This window comes from Mytilus edulis, chromosome 10 (assembly GCF_963676685.1).
Source record: "Mytilus edulis chromosome 10, xbMytEdul2.2, whole genome shotgun sequence".
NCBI classification, from domain to species: domain Eukaryota; kingdom Metazoa; phylum Mollusca; class Bivalvia; order Mytilida; family Mytilidae; genus Mytilus; species Mytilus edulis.
The window spans coordinates 24297012-24323870 of NC_092353.1; the positions used below are offsets into that span (position 1 = coordinate 24297012).

General features: G+C 30.5%; 1 protein-coding gene across 4 annotated transcripts; it reads right to left on the minus strand.

The window, feature by feature from the left end:
* Positions 1 to 3986: 3986 nt before the first annotated feature.
* On the minus strand, positions 3987 to 26362 carry LOC139490692 (uncharacterized). 4 transcript variants are annotated; one of them, XM_071277612.1, is made up of 12 exons: positions 26279 to 26340; positions 22094 to 22230; positions 21106 to 21243; positions 20097 to 20237; positions 17643 to 17740; positions 15102 to 15243; positions 13856 to 13920; positions 13316 to 13350; positions 12150 to 12194; positions 11185 to 11289; positions 6673 to 10171; positions 3987 to 6230 (listed from the first exon to the last, which is right to left on the minus strand). In XM_071277612.1, the coding sequence occupies exons 2-11, from the start codon at positions 22207 to 22209 to the stop codon at positions 9884 to 9886; spliced, it is 1173 nt and encodes a 390-aa protein (XP_071133713.1). In that variant the 5' UTR covers positions 22210 to 22230; positions 26279 to 26340; the 3' UTR covers positions 3987 to 6230; positions 6673 to 9883. The 4 variants fall into 4 exon arrangements, with proteins under 4 accessions (XP_071133713.1, XP_071133714.1, XP_071133715.1 ...); XM_071277613.1 differs by having other exon boundaries at positions 26129 to 26340; XM_071277614.1 differs by lacking the exon at positions 3987 to 6230 and having other exon boundaries at positions 8417 to 9620; positions 9706 to 10171; positions 26290 to 26362.
* Positions 26363 to 26859: the final 497 nt, after the last annotated feature.

Here is a 26859-nt window from a genome sequence, read left to right on the forward strand (position 1 = left end):
ATTGAATGAACTCCACAGGGAACAATTTTTTTTTTTTTATAGTGTTTATTCAATTGGACAGTTCATTTTACAAAAAAATAAATGGACAGGTGAACTCCAAGTACTTCTGGGCAAATGTTTGATTGGCTTTACTATGATAGAACTGAAAATGGTCCTCAATAATAGAAAGGATGGACAGTACTTGATAAAGACAGGGCGAACACAGAATTCTGACCCTGTATTGACAACTAGACCATTAAGAAGTGTCTAAAACTGTAGGTACTTAAGTAAATTGTTAAAAATTGTTTGTTATGTAGTCTTCTACCCTGTTGAACTTACTTTGAATACTAACAATGACCACTGCCCTTTCCTCGATCTTGATATCTATATCATTAACATAACTTGTACGATTCGCTTGTGTATGTAACAATGTTTTAGATTTTAATGAGAGAAATTTATGTATTACTGAAAAATTATTACACCAGGGTTTTCGATGTCACAAACTAGTCAAAATATTTACTAAATTTTATCATCGGTATAAGACCATCATTCGTAAATATAGCTCAACATGCAGACTTCAGGTATTTCACATCCAATTTTTTATGGAAATATTCTTTATAAAGCACAAAAATGTCAGTATTCATCTCAGAGCTAACAAAATCTTTAAATAGACTTATTAAGAAGGGATATAGTTTTGATACTGTTGTCAGGTCATTAAAGATTGCATATTTTGGCATTAATATTGATTAACTTATAGGGTCTTTGCATCAGAACTAAACACATTCATTTAACCAGATGCTCCGCAGGGTGCAGCTTTATACGACCGCAGAGGTTGAACCCTGAACGGTTGGGGCAAGTATGGACACAACATTCAAGCTGGATTCAGCTCTAAATTTGGATTGTGATTAAATAGTTGACACAGCATAGGTTTCTGACACATAATGAATGTGGTCTAATGAACTTAAAATTTTTTTTGCCTTTGAGCAATTCACTATGCTGTTGAATATTAATCCTCCCAAAAAAATGTTTGAAGAAATTTTCTTTTTATCTATGAAATCTGAAATGAAAAAAATTGAACCCCCCCCCCCCCCCCCAATTTTTTTTTCACATCCCCCTTTCCCTTATTCCAAAACTGATCTCAATTCAAATTTCTAATGGAGTTTGCAACAATAACTACTCATTTAAATACATATTAAAATGTAAAAAAAGTGCTTGTTATCACTGAATGGTAAAGATTGTTTTAATTTATCAGTTGGTAGTAAAAGTGAATATACATTGTATATTGTATAAAGCAATGATTTAAGTTGATTCAACTACTATTCTGGACAAAGAAAGATAACTCCAATTGAAAATATGAAAATTTCTTGCTATTGCACAATATTGTGCAATTAGATATTTCTTGCTATTGCGCAATACTGTGCAATTGAAAATATTTGCTATTGCACAATACTGTGCAATTGAAGATTTCTTGCTATTGCGCAATACTGTGCAATTGAAAATTTCTTGCTATTGCACAATACTGTGCAATTGAAGATTTGCTATTGCTGAATACTGTCCAATTGAAAATTTCTTGCTATTGCACAATACTTAATATAATAATTTTGGATCCTGATTTGGACCAACTTGAAAACTAGGCCCATAATCAAATATCTAAGTACATGTTTAGATTCAGCATATCAAAGAAGCCCAAGAATTCAATTTTTGTTAAAATCAAACTTAGTTTAATTTTGGACCCTTTGGACTTTAATGTAGACCAATTTGAAAACGGGACCAAAAATTAAGAATCTACATACACAGTTAGATTTGGCATATCAAAGAACCCCAATTATTCAATTATTGATGAAATCAAACAAAGTTTAATTTTGGACCCCGATTTGGACCAACTTGAAAACTGGGCCAATAATCAAAAATCTAAGTACATTTTTAGATTCAGCATATAAAAGAACCCCAAGGATTCAATTTTTGTTAAAATCAAACTAAGTTTAATTTTGGACCCTTTGGACCTTAATGTAGACCAATTTTAAAACGGGACCAAAAATTAAGAATCTACATACACAGTTAGATTGGGCATATCAAGGAACTCCAATTATTCAATTTTTGATGAAATCAAACAAAGTTTAATTTTGGACCCTTTGGGCCCCTTATTCCTAAACTGTTGGGACCAAAACTTCCAAAATCAATCCCAACCTTCCTTTTATGGTCATAAACCTTGTGTTTAAATTTCATAGATTTCTATTTACTTATACTAAAGTTATGGTGCGAAAACCAAGAAAAATGCTTATTTGGGCCCCTTTTTGGCCCCTAATTCCTAAACTGTTCGGACCTCAACTCCCAAAATCAATCCCAACCTTCCTTTTGTGGTCATAAACCTTGTGTCAAAATTTCATTGATTTCTATTCACTTATACTAAAGTTATTGTGCGAAAACCAAGAATAATGCTTATTTGGGCCCTTTTTTGGCCCCTAATTCCTAAACTGTTGAAACCAAAACTCCCAAAATCAATCCCAACCTTCCTTTTGTGGTCATAAACCTTGTGTCAAAATTTCATAGATTTCTATTTACTTAAACTAAAGTTATAGTGCGAAAACCAAGAAAATGCTTATTTGGGCCCTTTTTGGCCCCTAATTCCTAAAATGTTGGGACCAAAACTTCCAAAATCAATCCCAACCTTCCTTTTGTGGTAATAAACCTTGTGTTATAATTTCATAGATTTCTATTCACATTTACTAAAGTTAAAGTGCGAAAAACTAAAAGTATTCAGACGACGACGACGCAGATGACGACGCCAACAGCATACCAATATACGACCAAAAAATTTTCAATTTTTGCGGTCATATAAAAACCGGTTGTTGGCATGACACGGGTTATGTTCTTCTCATATATGTTATGATGGTATGATACTAAACCCCTAACAGGAAGGGTTGTACCTGATATTCATATGATGAAGACATAATCTTTCAATCAGTTTAATTAAAGTCTGGAGCTGGCATGTCAGTTAACTACTAGTAGTCTGTTGTTATTTATGTATTATTGTCATTTTGTTTATTTTCTTTGGTTACACCTTCTGACATCAGACTTGGACTTCTCTTGAACTGAATTTTAATGTGCGTATTGTTATGCGTTTACTTTTCTACATTGGCTAGAGGTGCAAGGGGAGGGTTAAGATCTCGTAAACATGTTTAACCCTGCCGCATTTTTGCGCCTGTCCCAAGTCAGGAGCCTCTTGCCTTTGTTAGTCTTGTATTATTATTAATTTTAGTTTCTTGTGTACAATTTGGAGTTTAGTATGGCGTTCATTATCAGTGAACTAGTATATATATTGTTTGGGGGGCAGCTGATGGACGCATCCGGGTGCGGGAATTTTTGGCTGCATTGAAGACCTGTTGGTGACCTTCTGCTGATGTCTGTTCTTCCATGGTTGGGTTGTTATCCCAAGTCAGGAGCCTATGGCCTTTTTTAGTCTTGTATGATTTTTAATTTTAGTTTCTTGTGTATAATTCAGAGTTTATTATGATGTCCATTATCACTGTACTAGCATACATATTTTTTAAGGGGCCAGCTGAAGGATGCCTCTGGGTGCGGGAGTTTCTCGCTACATTCTAAACCCATTGGTGGCCTTCGGCTGTTGTCTGCTCTATGGTCGGGTTGTTGATGCTTTCACACATTCCCCATTTACTTTATCAATTTCATAATTTTGTCATGTGATTGTGACTACATCAGCGTTTTTCATGATTTACTCTGAATTAAAATGGAATTCAGAATTAAATTATAAGAAATAACTGTAATATTTTTTCTGTCTATTTGAAACAACATCAAAAATTTGGTGCACACTTTAAAATAACACTCTATGCAGGTTATTCAGTGTGCACAACATTTTTGATGTTATTTCATCATAGACAGAAAATATATTACAGTCATTCCTTTTTACACACAGTAAGCATATTTTTTTGTCATATAGAATAGAAAACATGTCAATATTATTACATGGCCGCTCAAAAACAAGAATCTTTCATATCATTAAAATTTTATTCAACAGGATACATTTGCACATATACGACAAAAACAAAAATTCAACCATAAAACTTGCGAATACAGAACACAGATTTATTAAAACTGTAATTGTTTCCTACACATTAAATAATATTATTCCAGTACATCTTGCAATAGATAATTATCAACAAGCTTCTAATCATATTTATTTGGTCAATAAATTATGGCATTTTTTTGAGTTTACATAATCTGGTCTTCTCTTATCTGATAATGTTGGTAGAACACCTTTTAAAATCTTTAAATTACTTTTTAGTATTTTTTACTTAATCTTATGGAGTAAACAATTTAAGGTTGTATGCCATGTAAAATATCTTGGTCTTTATTAACTACCAAACTATTTTTCACATTTATTTCTTCTGCAACAAAACTTCTAAACACAACTGGCTGTCCAAAGGAAAATATCTTGCCTCTTTCTTAAAGGAAGTATTTAACTTCAGTTGGTCAGATTTAGCGTCCTACTTGTTCTCATTGTAATCTATATTTTAGACCAAAGCCTCACTGAATATAGCAGAAAAGCTTTGACTGTTGACATTGTGCTAACTGTTAAAATTTACAAAAGAAATCTCCGATTAAAATTACAAACAAGTCACTCTGGTCCTTTCACATTGAAACTTTATTTTATAACTCTCAAAGATTGCTATGGTCATTACCAGTTAAATAAAATCTTTACTGTACTAAATATCTGATAATTTGATTTGAATTTTTAATTTTATAATAATCTGATTTAGGATGTAGCACATCTTCTAATTGGCTGACAGTGTTTTATCTATCAGCTCATAGATATCAGTTTGTCTTGTGACTGTGACGTCATCAACATTTTTTTATGTTTTACTCAGGTTTAAAATGCAATTTAGAATTAAATTATGAGGAAGGATTGCAAAATTTTTCTGTCCATTTGAAATAACATATAAAATTTTGGTGCACACTTCAGAGTAACCCTTAATGCACGTTATTCAGTGTGCACCATATTCTTGATGTTGTTTCTAATTGACAATTTTTTTTTTATAATTATTCCTAAAGTCACTAAGTGTACAAAGAAATTTTGTTTGACAGATAGTATAAAGGAATGTCCACTGGACTAAATGTTCATTTATAAATCCATTACCTCAGAAAACTCTGATTTTTCATTTCCAGATATATAATATCAGAGTAAAATCTCATACAAAAATATGGAAGAACAAAGACTTCAACAACATTTAACTGAGTGTATATACAGATATCACATGCATGTCTAATAGAAAATAATATATTTCCACTACCAGGCAATTATATATTATAATTTTAACCTTTAAACCATTCATTAAAGTATCACCAATGATGCTAAAAACAGCATCTGTGTAATACTTAATATCTTTCTTCTAGAATACATTTTTCTACTAATAATAATAGAAATGACAATGTAAAAGTTGAAAAAATGATGTGGATACCATTAGAATAAATAGGTACTTACAGCTTCAGATTGTTTCCGGCACATGCTTTCAATAGTTGAGTGTTTTTATGTTATGATAGTTAAGATTATATGTAAATATTTACATTTTACGATTTTAATCTGTACACAATATATATTATTCTCGGTCAATTAAAATATTGCAAGACATGTTTTTGACATCAATATGATGTCATGACTGATAGGTTTTCTCAGCAACAAGACATGTATTATCTGGTTATACTAATACTAAAGCTTCCATTAAAAAAAAGGTTTCTCATTTCAAGCAATAACAAAACAGATGTAAAATGGGACAAAAATCTACACATGACAAAAATGTAAAATATTTGCAGGTGCAAACTTTGAATACAAAAACATATATATATATACAATTAAAAGCAGCTGTTTAAGATAAAGGTTCAATGTAAAATGCAAATACACCTACATATAAAAGACAACATTTAAAAATACAATTATAAATGTTTTACATATTATTATCTAGTATAATATACAGGTACATAGTAAAATTTAAATCCTTATGATTAAATACAATGGGTTCAATTTTTTCTCTCTGAAATTCACAGGAAAATGGATGCATATAGTGAGATCATAACCTTCATTTATAACTTAAAGTGGTACAAAACTCCTTGGCTAAACTTAATTAGGCTATTTTAATTTTCTTAAATATGTTTAAATTTTATCAGAAAAATTGAAAAATTTGACCCCATATTTACTTTCACCTGACAAAAAAAGATTTATTTTGATCATAGAGAAGCTTTTAAGGTGGCACGGTAGTATTTCCTGGCCCATAGGGATAATGATAGCCTTTTTAGAATTTTCAACACTTTCTAACACTGCAAAAAATTCTACATTCACAGTTAACTGAAGTACTTTCATTTTACTATTCAGAAATGAATTTGAATATGTATCATGACCGTTTACTTTTTTTGCTATTTTTGAAAACCTAAGGCCACTAGTACTTTTAGGTCTTTTATGGTGCAGTGAATAAAAAATTAAAAAAAATTCTCAAAAATTCATTTTCATCTGTATGTAAAATTATTTCATATTTTTCTACACCTGATTCATCCCTCAGTTTGGGAAAGTATGTTCAGTTGATACTTAATTTTTTGTCCAATCACACTGTTTAGATACATTAACCTAAGTAGGGTACACAAAAGAGCAACCTAAATTCTGGAATGCAAATACTACCGTGCCACCTATATTTCCTGAACATTAGAATGTGATTAAAACCTTCAGCTGATTTTTTCAGAGTTATCTCCCTGTAGTGTTATGTACCACCTTATTATAAAGTTAAGTGATTTTTTTTCGAAGAAATAAAGAGAAAGCAAACTTTTCAAAAAGGAATATATTACATATGGAAGACAGAAATAAACATTTCAAAATTGCTAAGCTTAGTCTTTAAATGAAATACAAGTCATAGAAAATGAAATTTATATACAAAAATACAAAATACATTTATGGCAGTGAAACAGCTTATTCATGATAATACATATGTACTAAGAAATAGAGTTTCAGAAAAAATCTTTACATGTGACACGTTTATACAAAAAAAAAAGTCCAATAAAATAAAAATGCTTAAATTGTGTGAATAACCCACTCATTCTGTTCAGTAGAACCTGAGAAAAGTGTGACCAAAAGTTTAAAGTTTATTTGACATATTTAAACAATTCAAAGTATAGGAAGCAGGAAGTAAAATGTCAGACAGATATGAAGAGTGCTGACACATTACAACTCATCACTGTTAAGCTGCTGACCATATATGAAGTCAATCTGTCCAGTAACTCCTGAGAAAAGGGTTTTCTGAGATGAAATAACATTTAATTTCAGTTGAAAAATAATGAAAACTTTTAATTTTAAATATGACAATGACTAGTTTTGCATTTTGGTGCCATTTTCAGTACTTGTAAATTAGCCCTATTTTAAAGTGTCAATGGACATAAGCTTATATGTTTAACCACAACCAATTCAATATCAATTTCAACAGAAAGGTTCCAATCTTCATCCTTTAATTTAGAGACTTTGTTACTACAAGACTTTATTTTTGGAATCAAAATTCAACTTCACTTTATCTACCCTAAATACTACAGTAAATTGAGAAATTACTGATAGGTTTTTATCAATGAGATTAATAGAACTTGATAGGTATCACAATGATAAGAAAGTGCATTATGATATAAGCTACAAACATCTGTATGCAGTCTTTTCTGAAATTGCAGTAATAAATTATGTGTTTTTGTTCATTCTTCAAAATCGAAATATTACATGCATGCAGTAATTTCTGAATTTAAAGTAAGTGGCCAAATTCTTGTTCCTTCCAAAAGTAGATAAACTATAATCACCAATAAAATTGATCTTAACTGCATATAATTGTCATCATACAAAAATTAGACAGGTACAATGAAACAAATTCAGATTACAATTTCCAATAATATGTATAAAATAAATGTTTATGGCTCTGCTGTAAAAAAATAATTTGTAGTTTACAGCTAAAACTTAGGGTTTATGTTATAAAAACAAATGCTTTCTACAAATCTGCTTTTAATACCTGTGATCAATATCTCACATTTAACACTTTCTCTAGTTGATTTTTGACATACAGTTAAAATAAAATGTTTCATAAGCACGGCACAATAAATGTTAACGGTAATTCTGATCAAAAGAACATATAACTTTGATTTAAACCAAAGATACATATGTGGCATGGTTAAAAGCAATCTCCTATATATTTGTATAGAAGGCACATGAAAATCATCAACAAAAAATAAACATTCTTAAATTTGTCTTAGAATTATCCAATCGTAGATATTTCATAAATATATCATAGGAAATGTTACCTATGATTTCAACATTTATTTATATATCATATGTGCCTTCCATACAAATAAACCTTTGTTATGAAAGAATAATATTCAAAAATCTTTTAGAAAATAAAAGATGTAATTTATTTTTCAATTTTCAGTTAAAGTTTAACATACAGCATGTTTATGTAAAATTTGATGAAAATCTGTGACATGGCCCATGTACTCTAATTTAACCCTAACCACTGAGATAGTTGAACTTCCAAAAAGAGCCAAAAAAGTTTTTTAAAATCTTTATTCAGAATCCTATCATTGATATGGAATCTTGTTTCATGGGAAATACTAGTAAATAAAGAAGATGGTGTGCAAGGACACGAATACCCCTCTCTACCTTTCCAATTTCCCAAGTTTAAAAGGAGCATAACTTTAGAAGTTTTGAGAAATGATTCACACCCCAAACTCTAACTCTGTCCGAGTGTTGTGATCCTTAGCATTGTGTATGAGTTTCATAAAATTTGAGTCAAGGCTAAGACTTAATTATTGCCTAAACGGACATATACACATGTTGGTTTTACTTTGACTTTAAATAATTGATTAGAAATGAAACATTACAACATTACAGGCACCAACTCTTCTGTAACTGGTACATTAATGGCATGCTAGATAATATGGACACTAATGCAGTTAATTTACTTTTTTACAATGTGATATAAAATTAATTATACTTATACATATGGTAGAAAAAATCTAACAGGTATAATTCATAAATAGTATATGATAAAGCTCTAAATTTACCTTTTTATAGCACTAGTATATACATGTATATATTTCATTTTCTCATTCAGTCTTATAATATACAAAACCCATAAATTGGGGTAAAAAAAAATAATTAATCATAAATATCTCTAAAACTAGGATTATGTACAATAAATGAGGTCAGGGGTATACATAATGCAAATTTCATTTCCCCTTCATTCAAAGTCGATATCTTAACATCACATTCATACATGCTTTTTATACATAAATAATTAAGCAAATGGGACATTTAAAATACCAACACATACTATTTATTCATTATTAAGTAAATGGGACATTTAAATAACAAACACAGCTACTCTGAAATATATATCACATTACACCACATCATGCTTTTCTGGCAATAACATTTCATTCAAGATTCCTTATTACTTTACTGACAAAAGTATAGAACTATTGGAGAAAAAGTAAAAAAAAAATATGATTAAAACTTAATAAATATTTAAAAATAACTGAAAAATATAATTTTCATCTAAAAAATCAAAGTCATTTAAATTTTCCATAGATCTTTACATCTCATAACTTTTGAACTACTTTGAGGAAAAAAGAAATTGTAAAATGTTCATTTTAGCAGTTAATGATCTTTAAAAAACACCAACACTATCTCAAACATACTGAATTAAAAAGTTGCATACTTTTGAAATGTAAATTGACATGAAAAATTACAGGGTAATATTTCTATTAACCTTGGCTAATATTGCAAAACAACAGAGCATTAAAATATTCAAATATACGCAAAAACAAAGAATAAATTGTAACAAATATTATAAACTGAAAGATCAAGACTACAAAATCATATATAGAATTTTCCTCTGGTGGGTGGGGTTTCTTGTGGAAGAGCAGCAGTTTGTGGTGGTTCTTTTTGATTTTCTTGTGATTTTTTCGTAACTGCTGTATGAGATGCTTCCTCCGAGATAGGGTCTAAATTGGAAGCACTTCGTTTCATGAGATTGGCATTACTTGCTGATCGTCCTGGTGTTACCGGAGAAGGACTGTTGTCACGGAAACCACCATAATCATCTGTAGGATGGTAGAGTTGTCTATACTGGTGATCATCTACACTGGAGTTGAAGGCCGAATTCTAAACAATATATAAAAAGAAAAATATTAGGATATTTAATTTGGTAAAATGTGATAAAACATAATTTTATTTGATCAAAGACAAGATTTTTGTGTTTTAAGTCAGGAAATCTTTGAATCATTTCATTAAAGACATGATCAATGTATGAAAATATGTTATTTGAGCTTCTATATTATATGACCATTATGGTTAAAATCACAAAGAAATTTTAAAGAAAAAAATGATTGAGGCCTCACATGTCGTGTAACAAATCAAATCTATTTAAACTGATAGAATTAATACAGATTTCATATGTTTGTTCAAATTCCTAATTGAATCTGATACAAAATTGATTCATAGTGGATGGTTTAATATCCAGTGGAAAATACTACATGCCTGTTCAGGATGAGAAAACATTAACCATTGTTACAATAGATTGGCCAACCAGGAAAGAGGATGAAAACTAATACAAGAAAACAGCTTGCCTGTTTAAAGGGATTATCAGTTGTGCTATTCCATAATTTACTAAAATGATAAATTCATTAGGGTCAAACTGATATTTGATAATTAAGAATTGGAAAAGGGTTTTATAAATCAATTTTACAAAATAGTAAAGGCTGTTCAATAAAACCATATATTGAACACTGGGAAGGCTCTTTAAAATCTTAACTGTAGGTTGGAGTTAAATACTTTTTTTTGTGCAGTCTTGGTGATTTTTTGCTTTGCTTTCATCATTATTATGTCTATTCCACTTTCAGTGTATCCTCCTTGCAAGAGTTAACATCAGAAGTGTTCAATTTGTGATGTCTGGATTATGATTGTTTGTTGTCCTAATAATTTGTGATATTTCTTTTATAATGAATCCTTTAAATACCTAATTTGGATGAGCCAATGATCTTTCTAAACAAACAGCAATGGATTCTGAAATTGAATCTATAAATGGTTACAAAGTGCATTCCATATGTTCCATTGTATGTTTTAATGGAACAGTCTAATCAGTGATCATTAAGTGTTTTATTTTATTCACATCTTACCCCATCATCACTGAGTGCTGGTATCAAATCGTCACTATCATTTATAGGAGGGGCTGGCTGGAACACAAACAACATCACCCAGATTGGTAGTAGTAGCTTCATCACCTAAAATATAAACAATCATTTATCATCACCATGCTGCAAAATTACCTTGAATGGTAGTAGTAGCTTTGTGTAATTTGTGATTGCAGTAGAAAATATGACAATAAATTTTTGAAAAGTACATGATCATCATTAACTTTAGAAATACATATGTATAACAAAATATTAGAATAAAAGCTGTACCAGAAAGCGTAAGCTATGTAAGAACACAGTCGAAGAACCACATTTCTTTTAATATGTCATATTCTGAACAAAGAACTACATTTCTTTTAAAATGTCATATTCTGAACAATACAAAATCTCAACATATGTAATTTTCAACGTTATCCAATGGGATGAAATCTTTTTGATTTTTTTTATCTGAAGATTTGTTTTTTATTTCAAATGTATCTTAATTATTACACATCCCTATTTGAAGAATAAAAGAAATTTCTCGAAAATATTGATGTAGTTCGATAAAGAAAAAGAAAAATATATCAGGAGTTGTCTCCCATAGGCCTAGATCATTAATTTAAATTACAAAAAAAAATCTACAGGTCACAGGGGCTGCCAAAAGACTTAATGTTTTGTCAATGATATTGTTTATATTTTACTTTCATTTAATGTGTATACATGTTTTTTTTTCAAGGTACTTCAATCACTCTAATCATTTACTTTGCTTTATTGTGTAATAATTCATTTGATTGTAATGCTCAAATTTTGGCTACCATGATTGGTAAATAAAAAATATCTTATCATGTAAAATTTGATGGTTTTCCTCTTTTACAATATTTTAATGAGATTTCATTAATACATCAAATGCATATTGAAACTAAGTATTTTTTTTGTGCTAATTAATTATTTTTTTCTTTAGTAGAACCTACCATAAAGACGACAAATACTGTTGAGTATAACTCCTGCTGGTCTCTCTGGAAAACAAATACATATACCATATCAGGTTAATGTCAGAAAAGTATGAGTAATTAACTACGAGGCACAGAAACTTAAGAAGGCCAAATGTATTGATATTAACCTATTCTATTGTTTTGTTATAATTATATAAATTACACCATTTGCTTTTTCAATTGCATTGATTTATATTTCATGTCAAGGTTTTTCTTATTGTTGAAGGTTGTATGGTTGTCTGCAATTGCTTAAATCCACTTCACTTGAACTTTTGTGGATAGTTGTCTCATTGGCAATTATACAACATCTTCTTGTTTTTTTTCCATTTATTATTTTCATGTTGTAGCTAAATAAATGGATATACTTATAGTTATAAACACACTTTCCATTCCTAATTGAACCCCAAATTGTGAAGAAAATGGATGTGACATGAAATCTTCATTACATGAAATAACATTTTGTAACTATATTTGGCAGACAAAGACAACAGAAAGTGTTCTATCTACAGTATAAAGAGCTAAATTGAAGTCTTAATATCAGTTCTATGGAACTGTCAAAATTCTTTGGTCACAGTATGTCACAGATTTTAATGAAACTCTGTTCAATATCTTATAATGACCAAAGAAAATGAAAAAAAATGTTTAACAATTTTTTCTTAGCAACGCTTGCCATGGAAATCTAATCCCTAGTTACAGAAGTGCTCACTTTGCATTTGACAGAATTTCAAGTATACATTGTACTAGTGATAGTTATAACAAAGTAGGAGGATTTTCTGATTTTCTCATATTTTTTTGTGATTTCTTATATGAAAACCTTGCTTCCATCAGTTATAGCATCTATAACATGCATATTGGGGTGATGTAAGGTGTAAGTGAAACAAGGATGCAGAATGAACTAAAATGTGAGATCAATTATTGGAATTTCAGGAAAATCTGCATACAATAATTATATGCATCAGATATAAGAATGGGAGTTCTTATCATTGTGATACTCATTTAGTTGTATTGTTTGCATTAATCAAAACGTCACAATAATTTCTTCATTTTACAGTGTCTGCCTTAGCGATTTATTGTAGAACATTTGAATGCAATGTATAGTAGTACTTGGCCCTTGATTTTGCTAAAGTTTAGTTCTAAACACTTACAAATATATGGCTACAGCCAGAATCTTCATTGCCCACTAAAAATAGAAAAAAAGAGTATTTAGTTGTTTTTAAAAAACAAAAGCTGTCAGAGCAAAAATAGGAAGTATAGTATATCAAGCAAGGAAATATCACTGTTAACTTTTCAACTGTATAAGGTTTTCTAGTAACCATGGTTTAGAGACTATCTGGTTTAAGGTTTTTAAAACTCATTAAATATTCTATTATGTATCTTATTTTAATTGGACTAAGTGGAAAACTTTACAATAACATATGTTATTTAATCATTGGGAATGAAATGACTTTGTCTATGTATTTTCACGGTCAAGGCTATCAGAAAACAATTCTCCTTTTCAGAATCTAAAGGACTATGGGTAATCTCATTGTTCGTACACCAAAATGAAAATAAGGTTACATCATTGGCTCAATTTCCATTGTTTCTACGTTTTAAACCAATCACAACATTTTGATGTAAGCTTTTGAAAATATTACTTAGAATGCATTAGATTCTGAACAGCGAATTGTAGTGAGTCTTTTGCTTACATATCTTAAGTAATGCATCATACAAAAATCCCACAAATGCAGAAACTTCAAACACAACCACAATACTGAAAGTAAAAATATACATGTTTGTATTAATCTGTACAATCATAAAACAAGACTTGATGTTTTTCATTACTTATTCTTTAATGAAGAGAAATAAAATAGAGTGCAATATATAAACAAACAAAAAATTCATATTTTACACAAAATAATTAGTGATTATTATTTAATGGTAATTTTGAGCAATGATCAGTTTTTCAGATTTTTAGTCCTGTGATAAGATTCTGTAATTGCAAGATCACCCATAAACAAAACTAGTCACAGCATAATATTGATTGATCTTTTATTAATTACTATCTTCTCTGACAATATTAGAGTATAGATTCTTTTGGTTGTTTTTGTTTTTTGCTATGACATCGTCTCTTTGTTTTTTTGACTAATGAGTTTGTATATACTTTTGGTATCTTCAGACTCTCTTCATTTGCGCTATGGTGGACAGTGGTCTCATTAGCAATCATACCACTTCCCCTATATTTTTATATGGTATATTGTGTGACTAACTTCGCCCTGGCTATTTCTTGAAATTGAGAGAAATTGTAATTTTCAATTGTATTTGTTTTTTAATTCAAATAATAGCTCTCAGAAATGGAAGCATAATATCACATCAATCAAGTGAATACAGTGGAGTAATATATACATTAATTACAGTCAGCCAACTATTGTATGAATAGCCTGTACACAAATAAATTTTGGGTTTATTTATTTTATTTGTAGGGGTCTCCTGCCACACCTCTACCATGTTGAGCAAGTGGTTATCATTATGTGGGTATTCATTTTCACGTACCAGTTTATTTTGGGGTCCTCTTCACAATCCATGTTTCAACTATGTTAATTTCTTTGAAAAATTGGAGACAATGATTTTGATTTTACCAACTAAAGTTTCAAGTGTCTGGTTTTAAAGCATATACCATTTGAGAATATGGTCTTGAGGAAACGATGATGGTCTGTTGGAAGGGGACGATAAATGGCTGACCCGTGTTAAGAGAGAGCCATATCTCTTGCACATTAAAGACACCCTTGTAGATTTCGAAAAAGAGTAGGCTAATGACGCTACAAGAAAGCACTAGCACCCAAAAAGTGGAAAGGGATTAATATATGTTGCAAAACTTGTTTCCCAATCAACTATAAATAAATATGTTTAAACTAAAAGCAATATATGTATATGAACTTATATGCAAATACCTACCACCATAAATCTCTTTTCTGTGACCACCTGACAGAATCAAGGGTGCTGATTTCATTAAGTCTCTTTGTGATATAAAATCCTGCTATAGCAAATAACTGTACAGTGACAAATTCTGCTGCTGATAATTCTAACCAGTACGGCTCTGCAAAACAACATGACCTTAAATAAATATGAATTTACTTCATCATTTGTCCATATGGACATCTGATTAAAACGCATACTTGTAATGTAATAAAAGAACAGAGCTCCAAAGCCGTCCCTCATACTTTATTGACCCAAGGGGAATAAATCTAAAAATGAATGTGTTTGCTCTTTAAAACATGTTATAGATATTTTTAAGAAATGAATGCTTGACATGACTTACAATGCAATTTTCCAAATAATGAATATTTTCAGGAGGAATAACTCTTTCTTTTTTTTTAAAAAGGGTCTTAGACATTGCTGATACAAAGCTTTGATACAAGTTTACTAAAAATCAGGCAAAAATTGTACACCTGAGAGCACTTACAATGACATTTTCCAAATTATTAATATTTCCAAGGAACATTTAAATTTATATGTAATATATATATAGCATTTGACATATCATTGCCTTGTTATAAAATCACTAAATAAACAACAGAAGATATGTAACTAGAGGCTCTAAAGAGCCTGTGTCGCTCACCTTGGTCTATGTGCATATTAAACAAAGGACACAAATGGATTCATGACAAAATTGTATTTTGGTGATGGTGATGTGTTTGAAGTTCTTTCTTTACTGAACGATTTTGCTTCTTACAATTATATCTATAATGAACTTTGCCCATTAGTAACAGAGAACTATATTTGGTAAAAATTTACATAAATTTACCAAATTAATGAAAATTGTTAAAAATTGACTATAAAGGGCAATAACTCCTTAAGGGGTCAACTGACCATTTTGGTCATGTTGACTTATTTGTAGATCTTACTTTGCTGAACATTATTGCTGTTTACAATTTATCTCTATCTATAATAATATTCAAGATAATAACCAAAAACAGCAAAATTTCCTCAAAATTACCAACTCAGGGGCAGCAACCCAACAACCGATTGACCGATTCATCTGAAAATTTCAGGGCAGATAGATCTTGACCTGATAAACATTTTTATTCTATGTCAGATTTCCTCGAAATGCTTTGGTTTTTGAGTTATAAGCCAAAAACTGCATTTTACCCCTATGTTCTATTTTTAGCGGTGGCGGCCATCTTGGTTGGTTGACCAGGTCATGCCACACATTTTTTAAACTAAATACCCCAAAGATGATTGTGGCCAAGTTTGGATTAATTTGGCCCAGTAGTTTCAGAGGAGAAGATTTTTGTAAAAGATTACTTTAATTTACGAAAAATGGTTAAAAATTGACTATAAAGGGCAATAACTCCTAAACGGGTCAACTGACCATTTTGGTCATGTTGACTTATTTGTAGATCTTACTTTGCTGAACATTATTGCTGTTTACAGTTTATCTCTATCTATAATAATATTCAAGATAATAACCAAAAACAGCAAAATTTCCTCAAAATTACCAATTCAGGGGCAGCAACCCAACAACCGATTGACCGATTCATCTGAAAATTTCAGGGCAGATAGATCTTGACCTGATAAACATTTTTATCCCATGTCAGATTCCTCAAAATGCTTTGGTTTTTGAGTTATAAGCCAAAAACTGCATTTTACCCCTTTGTTCTATTTTTAGCCGTGGCGGCCATCTTGGTTGGTTGACCAGGTCATGCCACACATTTTTTAAACTAGATACCCCAAAGATGATTGTGGCCAAGTTTGGATTAATTTGGCCCAGTAGTTTCAGAGGAGAAGATTTTTGTAAAAGATTACTTTAATTAAAGAAAAATGGTTAAAAATTGACTATAAAGGGCAATAACTCCTAAACGGGTCAACTGACCATTTTGGTCATGTTGACTTATTTGTAGATCTTACTTTGTTGAACATTATTGCTGTTTACAGTTTACCTCTATCTATAATAATATTCAAGATAATAACCAAAAACAGCAAAATTTCCTCAAAATTACCAATTCAGGGGCAGCAACCCAACAACCGATTGACCGATTCATCTGAAAATTTCAGGGCAGATAGATCTTGACCTGATAAACATTTTTACCCCATGTCAGATTTGCTCTAAATGCTTTGGTTTTTGAGTTATAAGCCAAAAACTGCATTTTACCCCTATGTTCTATTTTTAGCCGTGGCGGCCATCTTGGTTGGTTGACCGGGTCACGCCACACATTTTTTAAACTAGATACCCCAATGATGATTGTGGCTAAGTTTGGTTTGATTTGGCCCAGTAGTTTCAGAGGAGAAGATTTTTGTAAAAGTTAACGACGACGGACGACGGACGACGACGCCGGACGCCGGACGCAAAGTGATGGGAATAGCTCACTTGGCCCTTCGGGCCAGGTGAGCTAAAAAAGGCCATTCTTAACCAAACTAAATTTAGTAACAGAAAAATCAACATTTATGGCAACAACAATCAAAATTTAAAATAATTAATCTCATTTTTATACTCACGTAGACATTCTGTAAAAGCAGGCTGTGTATGGACTATGCCAAGTATGGCTATAATAGTAAAGTATATACACACACATATCAACATTGGTAGTAATACCCTGGAAAAATAACAAATAATGTCACAAAATTATGGCTATAATAGTAAAGTATATACACACACATATCAGCATTGGTAGTAATACCCTGGAAAATTAACAAATAATGTCACAGAAGAATGGCTATAATAGTAAAGTATATACACACATATCAACATTGGTAGTAATACCCTGGAAAATAATAAATAATGTCACAAAAGTATGGCTATAATAGTAAAGTATATACACACACATATCAACATTGGTAGTAATACCCTGGAAAAATAATAAATAATGTCACAAAAGTATGGCTATAATAGTAAAGTATATACACACATATCAACATTGGTAGTAATACCCTGGAAAAATAATAAATACTGTGGATTCATTTATTTTCGTGGGTATCAATTTTCGTGGGTAGAGAAAAAAAGACGTTTCGTGGTAAACGTAAATTCGTGGATCGCTGATTACAACAACAAAAAATTAGATACGTAATTCGTTGATTTCTTTTTGATTTAGGAGATCATATAACCTTCTAGGTTTGATCAATAATAAAAAAAAACAAAAAAGAAGTAATTCATTGAAAAAGCTCGCTTGGTCATTCTAGGTTAAAGTGTTCATTGATAACTTCCATTACAATAATGGACAGAGACAACTAATTATTTGTTTGTTTTACAATTTATAAATTCTTGTCTGAATCCTATAAGGCATTCAAACCTTTATGATTGAAAGCTCATTTCCATAATCACGATATAATAAACAGTGATATAAGTATAAGGTGTGAAAATAAATGTTCCTGTCATAAAAAATATTACCTACGGGCAATACATATTTTCAAACATCCTGGCACTTTAAATTTCTGGGAAGTGAAATTTTTGGGATTTTACCTCAAACTCTATGGGAAAATACAATTTTTAATTCCAATTTAAAACCAAACCGTAAAAGATATCACAAAGATTTTTATAACACATGTCTGATATGATAAGGAGATTTGAAAAAACGATCTCAAATTTAATTTTAATGATTCAACAAAAATTGAATTGAGTTTTAAGTTTGTGTAGCTATATATGGTAAAACCCGAGGATTTGCCACTGCTTCAACTCCAATATTCAAATAGATAAACACAATCTAATTATCTGATTGGTCAATCTTCAGCTGTGATGCAAGCATGAAATTACGTATATCCCTGTACTTAATCCTAGTGATGTTTAATCACTTGTAAACCAAACTATGACACAGTAATTAACAACTTGCAGTTATTTTCTATGAACAGTTTTAATCAATTTTAAAAAGTAAATTATCACTGATATTAGATATATTTATTATAGATTTAATCAAAATACTTGTATCTTCTTTCAATAAAAAATATGTCTTATGTTACAATATTTATCGCTAGTCAACACTATACTAGAACTGTATAACATAACCGGAAATAAACATCCGACTCAATACACATTTCTCTGGATTATTCTTCGTTGAATTCTTAAATTCATGGTTCGCTGTTACCCACGAAATCCACGAAAATTGGTATACCACGAATAAAAATGAATCCACAGTAATGTCACAAAAGTATGGCTATAATAGTAAAGTATATACACACATATCAACATTGGTAGTAATACCTTGGAAAATAAATAGTGTCACAAATTTATTAAAAGAGCCCTGTACATAAACAATCAGTACTTTTGTATGAATATGGAGGCATCAATATACATATAAATAAATAGTATACATATGATTTAATTTTATTTGTTACAACAAATTTCTGTATTTTTTATCAAGAATACTATCGACAAAAAAGAGAGATGCCAAATCACATAAACTCATTTTAAAGCCAGAAACAAAAGGCACATCTGTTCCTGTATCACTCATCTGGTGAAATAGAAATTGCCAGTTCTTTAATTAGAATTTTAATATGGAAATACTAGTTACCCCTTTGTGGTGCTGATTGTTTTGCAAATTTTTATATTAAACCTCACTCCTTTAATTTTGTTTGTTAGATTAGACAATACACTAAGAATTATTCTATTACTTAAATGTATTTTTTCTGTACATAGTAAAACTCTTCTATTATTGTAGAAAATGTACAACTAAAACATTACATGTCTTAATATCTATTTTATGCTTCTTAATATTTTTATTGAATTGTTTTTTTGGTTTGTTTTTTTCAAGCAATAGTTTACTACATGGATTCATTACATGATGAAGTAGTATTTTTTGTGTATGGTCTGTAAACGTACCTATTTCAAAATACTTTTTGCTTCCATGCATGATTTATTTCTAAGTGTGTTACAAGTATTTTTTATATTAAAACTATAAAGTTATAATATATTCACATATAAAACCACTTATTTAGCCTCTCTCTCACGCATATATATACCATTTAGTTAATCTTTCCCTCCTGAGAGCTCTAGTGGCTAAAGTCCAGTAGTAGTGACACATCACTAAGAACTGTATCAACTTTAAATACTGTAATACAAAATCCATCTGTGCATAGGCTACTATCACCCAATGGACTCCTCTGTAAATACATGTAGTAAATAACATATACAATTTACAATGAGATATATAGAATAGTTTCAATAAAATTCAAATTCAATATCCTCATGGATATTAAACAATTGTTATATGCAGACACTACTAAAGACAAACATAAACACATGACAATTTCTTAAGCTAGAAAATATTGTTTAAGAGCATGAAGTTACAAGCCAACAGTTGTGGAATTTGTCAGTTTTATGTGTAAGTTTTAAGAACTGTATAATAGACCCTACAAAAACTTTATTAACGAGTGAATAAAAAGCAACCATAGCTAAATTTATGCATTTTAGAATATTCAATTTCAAATTTATTTTTGAAAATAGTTATTGAAATTTTCTTAAAATAGTATATATGAAACAACTTTGTGAACAAAACTAACGTTAAAAAATTATAATGATTTTATTATCAAAAAAATTAGAGTTTTGTTAATTGACTGTCTTGTTTGTCATATCAATTTTATGACTTTCTCCTAGTTAATTTTCCAAAGCACCAAAAGATTTTGGGTAGTTGTTTACTTAAGTTTTAAGTGTATTTTTTTTTGTATTGTCATCTGTTTTCTATTGACGGTAATGTTGTCATCTATCATACATGTACTTTGATTTATGTTTTTGATAGTCCATTTGGGATATTTTTACTTTCATTTTTAATATTGTATGAAATCAAAAAATGTATGTCAATAGATATAGGAAGATATGGTATGCTCAGAGTGCCAATGAGTCAACTCTCCATCCAAGTCACAATTTATAAAAGTAAACCATTATAGGTTAAGGTACAGTCTTCAACACAGAGCCTAGGCTCGCACTGAACAGCAAGTTATAAAGGGCCCCAAAAATTACGTTATTTCTTACCCAATAGTGCACTCCAACGAGGCTGTATAAAATATCATATACTGGTGCCAAGATGGGTGTTGTCTAGAATGTAGTTTAACTATCTTCATAATACATAGTAATGCTGTGATGACAGCTAGAAATGTCAACACAGAACTCCTGAAAAACACAAATTCCAACTTAGTTTATCAATATAATAAATGTATACATATGATTGGCATAAAATAGCAAATAATATTGTAGTTCATGTGTATGTAATTACAGTGTTCTCCCCATGGCCTTTAAGCATCATGGTAATGTGATGCTATAATCTTAAAAGTGATGCTATCTGAAGTGGTTTTCTTATAGATTATGTTATGGGTGTAATGCTATATTTTTTAGAAACAAAATGGTATTCTTATTTCCCCTGTTGACCAGGATGCTAAATGAAATATCTGTGGAGAACACTGTAATAAATTCTTAATACATGAAGGTTTCTAACGTAGACATTCTCATGAGTTATGATATTAAGGATGAATATTAATGACAATTGATGAGCAACAATGTGAAATAATTTGTTTTAGTTTTGACTGCAGTGAAATCAATGTGCTGTGCAATATAAATAATTTCAAACTATCAGTCTATCACAGACATAATTACAAAATTATTGGACCATTTGTTATCTCCAATCATTTGAACTATGGTGGATGCTAACCAAATCATATTTTCAAAATCCATGGACCATAACTGAAGGGAAGGATCAAATCTCAAAATTGTTCAATGTAGACAATTCAAAAATGATCAAATCATCATTGAATAAACATATTTGATAATTCCTTACATTTATTCGAGTCAGTAATATGACAGTTGCTATCCATAGGTTTGATGTGTTTGAGCTTTTGATGTTGCCATTTGATTGATTAGGACTTTCCTTTTTGAATTTTCAGTTCAGTATTTTTTTTATTTTACCCTTTTATAACAATAATCAAGAATCAAGTTTTCTTTTATACAAACATGTCACATTTATTACCTGACACATGCAGCAACCATGAAGTTATTAAAACAACTAGCCATTATCATATCGCTGTGTGTTGTGTTAGACATTGGAATGCTCCGGTTCCCAGGAGCTAAGCTGTAGACACTCATCTTTAATCACTTGGTTACAACCTACAAATATCACATATTAAGAAATAAATGTCTTTTATAATAGTTTAATATAGTACAAACAGCATGGACAGTCTAGTATTGTCCTTAATGATTACATATTAAAGTTTGCTTTATCAAAGATAATTGGTTTATAGTGACTTAACCCCTGGGCTGTCATCAGCTACATAGTTTAGTAGTTCGAACCAGTGTTCATGTACACTGATTAAGCTTGTTACAAAATCAAATTTATTTAAACCTATAAATTATATTTAATTGAGCAAAAAAAATAAAGATGTGTCTATGGACAACAATGTCACTGCTCAAGCTTGCTTCTATATATATGTGTTAAAAATATATTTTTGGGATGGATGGAAGGAAAAACAGACAAATCATTTACCATATGTGGGGGAAAATTTACTGTTTTCCTATGATTTTGTTGTGGGAAGAAGACATAATACCATTAGTTTAACTGTTACAATATTCATACTGAAAAGTTTTATGACTGCAAACCCAGGTCATTATTGTTGATCCAAAGTATAGGAATTGGAGAATGGAATGCTTTTGGTTTACTTGTACAGGTTAAATAGCATATATATTTGTCTTACTCTCAAGTGACATACTGCATGTTTTATATCTAGATAAAGCTGAAGATACCCATTCCATTTCCCTTCGTTATTTCAATGTCTAACGTGAGGGTACCCAAATTGCACCTATTTTGACAGTTTTTTCACCCATGTTTTTTTATGCTTCAGACAAAAGTTTTCATCATGTTTATTTTGTAGATGTATCATTATTTACTATATGGTTTCACCAATTTAATTTTAAATCCATATGGAATCATAGAAAAATTGGTCTGAACTGACCTCCAAACCATCAATGATTCTGTAATGAGGAGTACACAAATTGCATCCATGCTTAAATTCGCATCGTCAAAAGTGGAACAACAGAGCTTTTGTTTAATTTCTTTAAATATTTTGAAAAATTTGATATTAGTCCATGCTTACTTTTTATTTTTTTAAGAAATGGATACTTGTCACAAATTGTATTTGCTTATTTTAAAAAGATGAATTTTGATGACATCGCTTGGCGACGTTTCCTTTCATTTTGTTTTTTCAGTAAACACTTCATCGGTTGATAAATATTGTGAACGTTTTGTGTATATCTAAATATTTTTAATTGTGTTGAAAGACATGCATAGTATCAAATCATAAAAATACAAATTGTTTAGTCTCTTAGAAATCTTGTAAGATTTTCCCTTTTATTCTTGTTAAATACAGTAGGTGCAATTTAGGTACTTGGTGCAATCTGGTTACCGTTATGTTATAGACATCTGGTTATAATATGCAGACACAGTCTATAGTGCATTTAAGATTGCATTTTGTGGTAGTTTGAATATTCTAGGATATATTGTGGTAGTCATGGTAGTAGTACACATGTTAAATGGTGTTCAACTGTTGTGTGGTCAAAAGGCAGTGTTTGCTTTCAACTGCAGTAATTGTATACAGTTATTACAGTACTAACTAATAAACAAAGTTGTATACAGGTACTTGTACAATGTAGACTCTCCTGACCAGTGCTCGATTATTTAACACTGGTTTTTACTGTTTACCGACATAATCGTGCAAACTAATTCATGACCTTTTGTTTGATCAAAGTTGACCTTACTTGAAATAAAAGTACATGATTGGTTGTTTAATTCCTATTATGACGTCACCTTGGGGCATGCTTGATTCACATGCTACAAATATTCCAAATTTGAATACATTTTGACCAGTTCTCGATAATGTTATAAAAACTTCAGAATAAAAATAAAATATGAACTATGTTGTCTATTTGATAAAATGAACATTTTACTGATAATTGGCATTTAAATTTTACTGAAATGGTAATATATTTACAGAAATTCAGAGATTCTAAATTTGATCTAAATGTGTATTGTTTGGAAAACATTTTTTTCCGTAAAAAAATGTTCATACATGTTGTTCATTATTTCTCACACTGCACACAAACATTGCAGTACCACGGCTCATTAGTGACATATGAAACTCCCAAACTGGAATATACGTGAAAGGACAAGCAAGTTTACCCAAAATATATTGTTTACATAAAAATGGCGGCGGTCAAGTGAAAAGATGAAAGGGCTCTAGGGGGACAAAACATGATGATACAAACGCCCTTGATTGAATATTACGGTAGGAATCACATCATTTGAATTGTAAATGAATTTATAATCGATCCATCTTATTTCAAACTACTAAATATTTAATTAAAGTGTTTTTTAAACAAAATTCCAAGAGCGATCTTTTCAACTTTGATTCACCACTGTCGATTCATTGTCTGCTATCAGGGCCGTAACTACCTATGAGGCAGGGGAATTTTCTACAGAAATTTTTTTTTTGAAGTAATAAAATGAAATATTGACAATATGTACACGAAGAACTTGAATTTATATTCAATGATAAACAACACAAGTTTACAGTTTTAACAGTGTTATCATGATACCTGATATATCTGTCATTTTCTGGATTTTTTACCGAAAGTGAACCGTTTCAGTATTTTATTTTTCGTGTGGCCGTCCGTCTGTTATTCAGTATTCGTAAGAGAATACATATGAAACTTTGCTTTTGACAATTTTGAATAAAACTTTTCAATTTATTTAGGGGCTCCATTAAGCAGAGGAAGTTCCCTTTGTATTGTGAATCTTTTATGATATTTGAAATTCGTTACCGGCTGAATCAGCTGTTGTGTCATTTTTTTAACGTCTCCTGGCCGATCGTATGAGAACATTATGGTCAATGCCTTAGTAGTTAAACACTCCCATTCGTTGAAGCAGAGACTTTCTAAACTAAGTATATACTTGAAAGTCCCTGGTTGTAGTTATATACATGTCTGTTCAGCTTTCAACCATATTAAAATTCAAGGTCCTCAACAAAAAAAATATCTTGCTTTCTATGATCTTGCTTTATATGTTTTTTTTTAACTTGCCAATTTGATTTCTAACAAAAATATCTTTAAATACAGATAATAGTTGTTTGTATAAAAAATTGCTTCAAGGATCCAGCAATATTGATGTTTCTTAAAGTAAGGAAATCGAAGGAAAACAGGTGATTTTTTTCATATTGAGAACAAAATCCGTGGTCACAATGTATTTAATGTTAATAATTATAGGTGAAAGTACGGCCTTCAAATCGTAGCCTTGGCTTACCCCGAACAGCAATCTCAGTTTGTTTTTGCATAAAAATTGCTTCCAGGTTCAAGCAATACTGATGTTTCTTTAAGTAAGTAAATCGAAGGAAAACAGGTCATTTTTAGCCATTTTACTGCGAGAAAAAAACGACTGGTGGCTGCGCCCCCAAACCCCCTCTCTCTTGGGGGCCTCAATTGGTGGTCCCCAAACCCCTGCCTCCCCTGAATTCGAACCCTAGTTACGGCCCTGGCTATTTATTTTCAGTTAAGTTAAGATCATGCGAAATGTACATTTCCTGTAAGGCCCCTTTTACGGTATAAAAACAAAAAATGGTTCAACTCAAAAGTGTTTTATTTTCATTAAAAAAATCATTTCTGTAGCGTGTTATCGAGCACTGGTCAGGGGAGTCTAATTCCCCAGTACATCTATAGGGGCAGTTTAAATTTGTAAGGTCAATGAGAGAAGCACTGCTACCAATCCCCCATCCTCCAGATCATCAGTATGATTTTATTTATATATTACTAATGACAGACCACAGCTATATTCTTAAAACCCTTTTATATTCATGATTTTGCATTGACAAATTTATAGAAGAATTAATAATGTATCCTCTAAAATAACAAATGTACCAGCAAGCCCATGACAAATAACTAAACTTGAACACAAAAACTGTCTTGTAATAAACTACTAAAGTAGTACATGTACATGTGCCGATTATAAAAACATGTTTACTTTTTTGTAAATAGACATGGTGTGTTTTCATGGTTTTATTTACAGATTTTTCTGGTTGTTTTAAGGTTATCGAATAGCACGTACGCAATATATGAAGGTCAAAATATACTTAAAATCAAAATATTTTAAATAATCTGTGTGTGTAAAAACATAAACTGTACCAAATCTTCAAAATATAGACAGGCCAACTTTCAACTATAATTTCCGGAAATGCTAACCGAGTTATCTTTCCTGAAAATGTGCATGTGAGGTGCGATAAGGGGGTGCGATTAATAAGTGGGGTTATCGCATACCAGTTTTAAAATTATATACCTACAGTTTTGGGATCTGGATGTTTAAATGTTCTTTATTCTTTGACCTTTTTATAGCATTTTTCTGTATTCTAAAAGGCTTATTTGGCCAATTATTCTCTCTTAGTTACTTATATATAAATTCAAATTCAAATATATTTTATTGCTAATCAAAGCGCCCATAAGGAGCAGAACAATCAACATTAATTACATACAAATGATTACAAGTGATTCAATATGATTAAGACACAATGTTATAAAAAAACAAACAAAAAAATAACCGAACCAAAAAATATTTATTAAGACAAGTACAAGAAAACAACAAGCACAGTGTTTAATAATATAAGGGGGGTCACTGGGCATTTCTATATCTATATATCATTTAAGGAAACTTTCCTATATGAGGATAAATTTTCCAATAATTCTCCGAGTTTCTGGAGT

Excerpts from the sequence above, each read along its gene's own strand:
- LOC139490692 (XM_071277612.1), bottom strand. The coding sequence starts at position 22,209 with ATGAGTGTCTACAGCTTAGCTCCTGGGAACCGGAGCATTCCAATGTCT. Across the intron at positions 13,921-15,101 it reads CAGAAAAGAGATTTATGGTG|TATTGTGGTTGTGTTTGAAG; the intron begins GTAGGTATTTGC and ends TTTTACTTTCAG. Across the intron at positions 10,172-11,184 it reads CAGCACTCAGTGATGATGGG|AATTCGGCCTTCAACTCCAG; the intron begins GTAAGATGTGAA and ends TATATTGTTTAG.